At 34.3% G+C, this 2,265-nt stretch overlaps 1 protein-coding gene across 1 annotated transcript in view; it reads left to right on the top strand.

The window, feature by feature from the left end:
• The window catches only part of LOC104521085 (neurobeachin), a 100,901-nt gene that overhangs the window by 30,692 nt on the left and 67,944 nt on the right, over positions 1 to 2,265 (top strand). Inside the window, 1 exon segment of the mRNA XM_010162976.1 lies at positions 1,847 to 1,966. Within this exon segment, the coding sequence (XP_010161278.1) occupies positions 1,847 to 1,966 (120 nt within the window).

Genomic DNA, 2,265 nt, shown 5'->3' with positions numbered 1-2,265 from the left:
TATTCACAAGTGTAAACAACGTCATTGTGCAATGGGAGTTAGTCCTCCAACAAGATATTATATTGTGATTTTTTAAAAATGTAATTATTCTTTGTTAATTTTTTAACACGTGCTAGGATTCTTTGATGGGAATAAATGCACTGATGAAAGTATATTGCTTAGATTATCACCTATTCTTTTGAATGTCTCTTTTAAATATATATCCCCAAAGCTAAAGAGAAAAAAAAATCATGGGAAAAAAATCCACCATTCAATTAGCAGTAGAATGTTTTGCATTATTAGAATGAAAACGATTCCATATTTCCACTGACATACACTGAAAGTTGAGATACTGCCCCTGGCTAAAAAAAAAGAACAGAAAAATCTTTATTCAAGTGTAAACAATTCCTTTAAGCTACATCAAAGTTATCGGCATACTATGATGACAATAAGAGAGATATCCCATTCTTTCTCCTTTAGAGGCAGAAATTTAGAGGTTTTCTCTTCTTTGAAAGAAAGTAGCCAGTGTTGACTGTTGTGTATGATAGAAAAAAATAATTGGGAGGACATGCAGAGTAAAGATTAGAGAAACAATAGTCTCTGGAAGTCTGAATTCCCTCTTTTATTTTCCTCCTCTTTTTTGGAATTTTTTACTACCATGTAAAAAATGTATCCATGCTTTCCTTATGTATATTTTTAATTGCTGTTAAATGCTACAGAAAATTAATTACTTCAAGCTTCTTTAATCTTGGCTAATTTAAACAAAATGTATATAATGTGACATAATTCCCTCAAAAGTTCTTTACTAATGGAGGAGTTTCCTGCTTTGTTCAAGTTTCAGAAAAGGAAACGGGATATATAGAGTAAAATTCAAATAGTAGGTGGGTAATACTGTAGTAAGAATTATGATCTGGCCATTATGAACTGCCTTGATTAATGAAATTTCCAGTTGATCAGGACATGCAAGGAAATAAATCTGGGTGTGAATTTAACAAGAGGGACACTTTTTCAAACTTTCCCCATCAGACTTTGGCAAAGAGGAAGGAGTTTCCATCCAGGTGAACATGTTGCCAAATATTAATTGAATGAGAGAGCTAATCGAGTGGTGCTGGAAAACCAGGGAGCTGGCAATGATCTTGATATTCAGATTCTGCTTTCAAGTTAAGGATTTGGTCCCCTGCTAACACCTTCCCTACAGTAGTGTGGTGGGTTGACCTTGGCTAAATGCCAGGTGACCACCAAGTCGCTCTATCAGAGCGTTAGAATTAACAAAAGTAAAAACTAAATATTTTCTCTCTGTACCTCTGCCCCAAAGTAATGCTAAAGCTAGATATCCTGCAACTATAGCCAGCTTCATAATGACCATACAGCCATTCTGCCCACCATGAGGCAAAATGGAACCTCCTGAGGTCTTTTAAATTAAATTAAAACAAAAGGAAAATCTAGGCAGGGGATTTTTTAAGATTTTATTTTGACATACCATCTTACAAGGGGTTAACAAAGCATGGTAATATAAATAAGACAAAGAGTGTTTATGATGGTTGGAGTGAAGTAGGCAACCATTATGAACCAGAACTATGCTACATAGGTCTGCCACTGAGTAATTAGTCTTATGGAAGAGTGAATATATAAAATAACCTTTCCTGCCAGAACTCAAGATTTGTGTGTGCAAAATGTGTTAGCACCAATAAATGTACTAAGATATACAGTACAGATACCTGTGCATAGATATGTGATGCCATATTTTTCTTTAATTCTGCCTTTATGAAGTATTTTGATCTGCAAAAGTAATTTGGATTTTATTAGAAGCTTGCTGCATGATTTCTTCTGTTGTTTTCTTAATCCGTCTTCATTTCATTGACTACAGGAGCCCTTTACAACATTCTTTCTAAATGCAAATGATGGCAAATTTGACCACCCAGATCGAACCTTCTCTTCAGTAGCCAGGTCTTGGAGGAACAGCCAAAGAGACACCTCAGATGTGAAGGTAACATATATATTAAATACATTGATAAATGTGCATTTACATTTATGATCTTTTGTTTTACATAGGGCCAAACAGGGTTTTGTATTTCGTATCTTTATATTCAGTACACTAGGTATAGTTTAAATAAAAGGTAAGTGTTACTAGAGATTGTTCTTCTAACAGAAAAAAAGATTCTTTGAAGTTGAGTGGACAAAAGGTGTTTTGTTTTTAGAGGAAAACAACCTAACTGATCTAATTTGGATCAGATAATCAGGAGATGGAGAAAGGCCCAATAAATTGTTCTTTCCTGCTGTTAACTC

This window comes from Antrostomus carolinensis, unplaced genomic scaffold (genome assembly GCF_000700745.2).
Source record: "Antrostomus carolinensis isolate BGI_N321 unplaced genomic scaffold, ASM70074v2 scaffold3202, whole genome shotgun sequence".
In the NCBI taxonomy this organism is placed as follows: Eukaryota; Metazoa; Chordata; class Aves; order Caprimulgiformes; family Caprimulgidae; genus Antrostomus; species Antrostomus carolinensis.
Note: the sequence above shows the minus strand (reverse complement) of the source record. Positions and strands in the feature narration are given on the sequence as shown.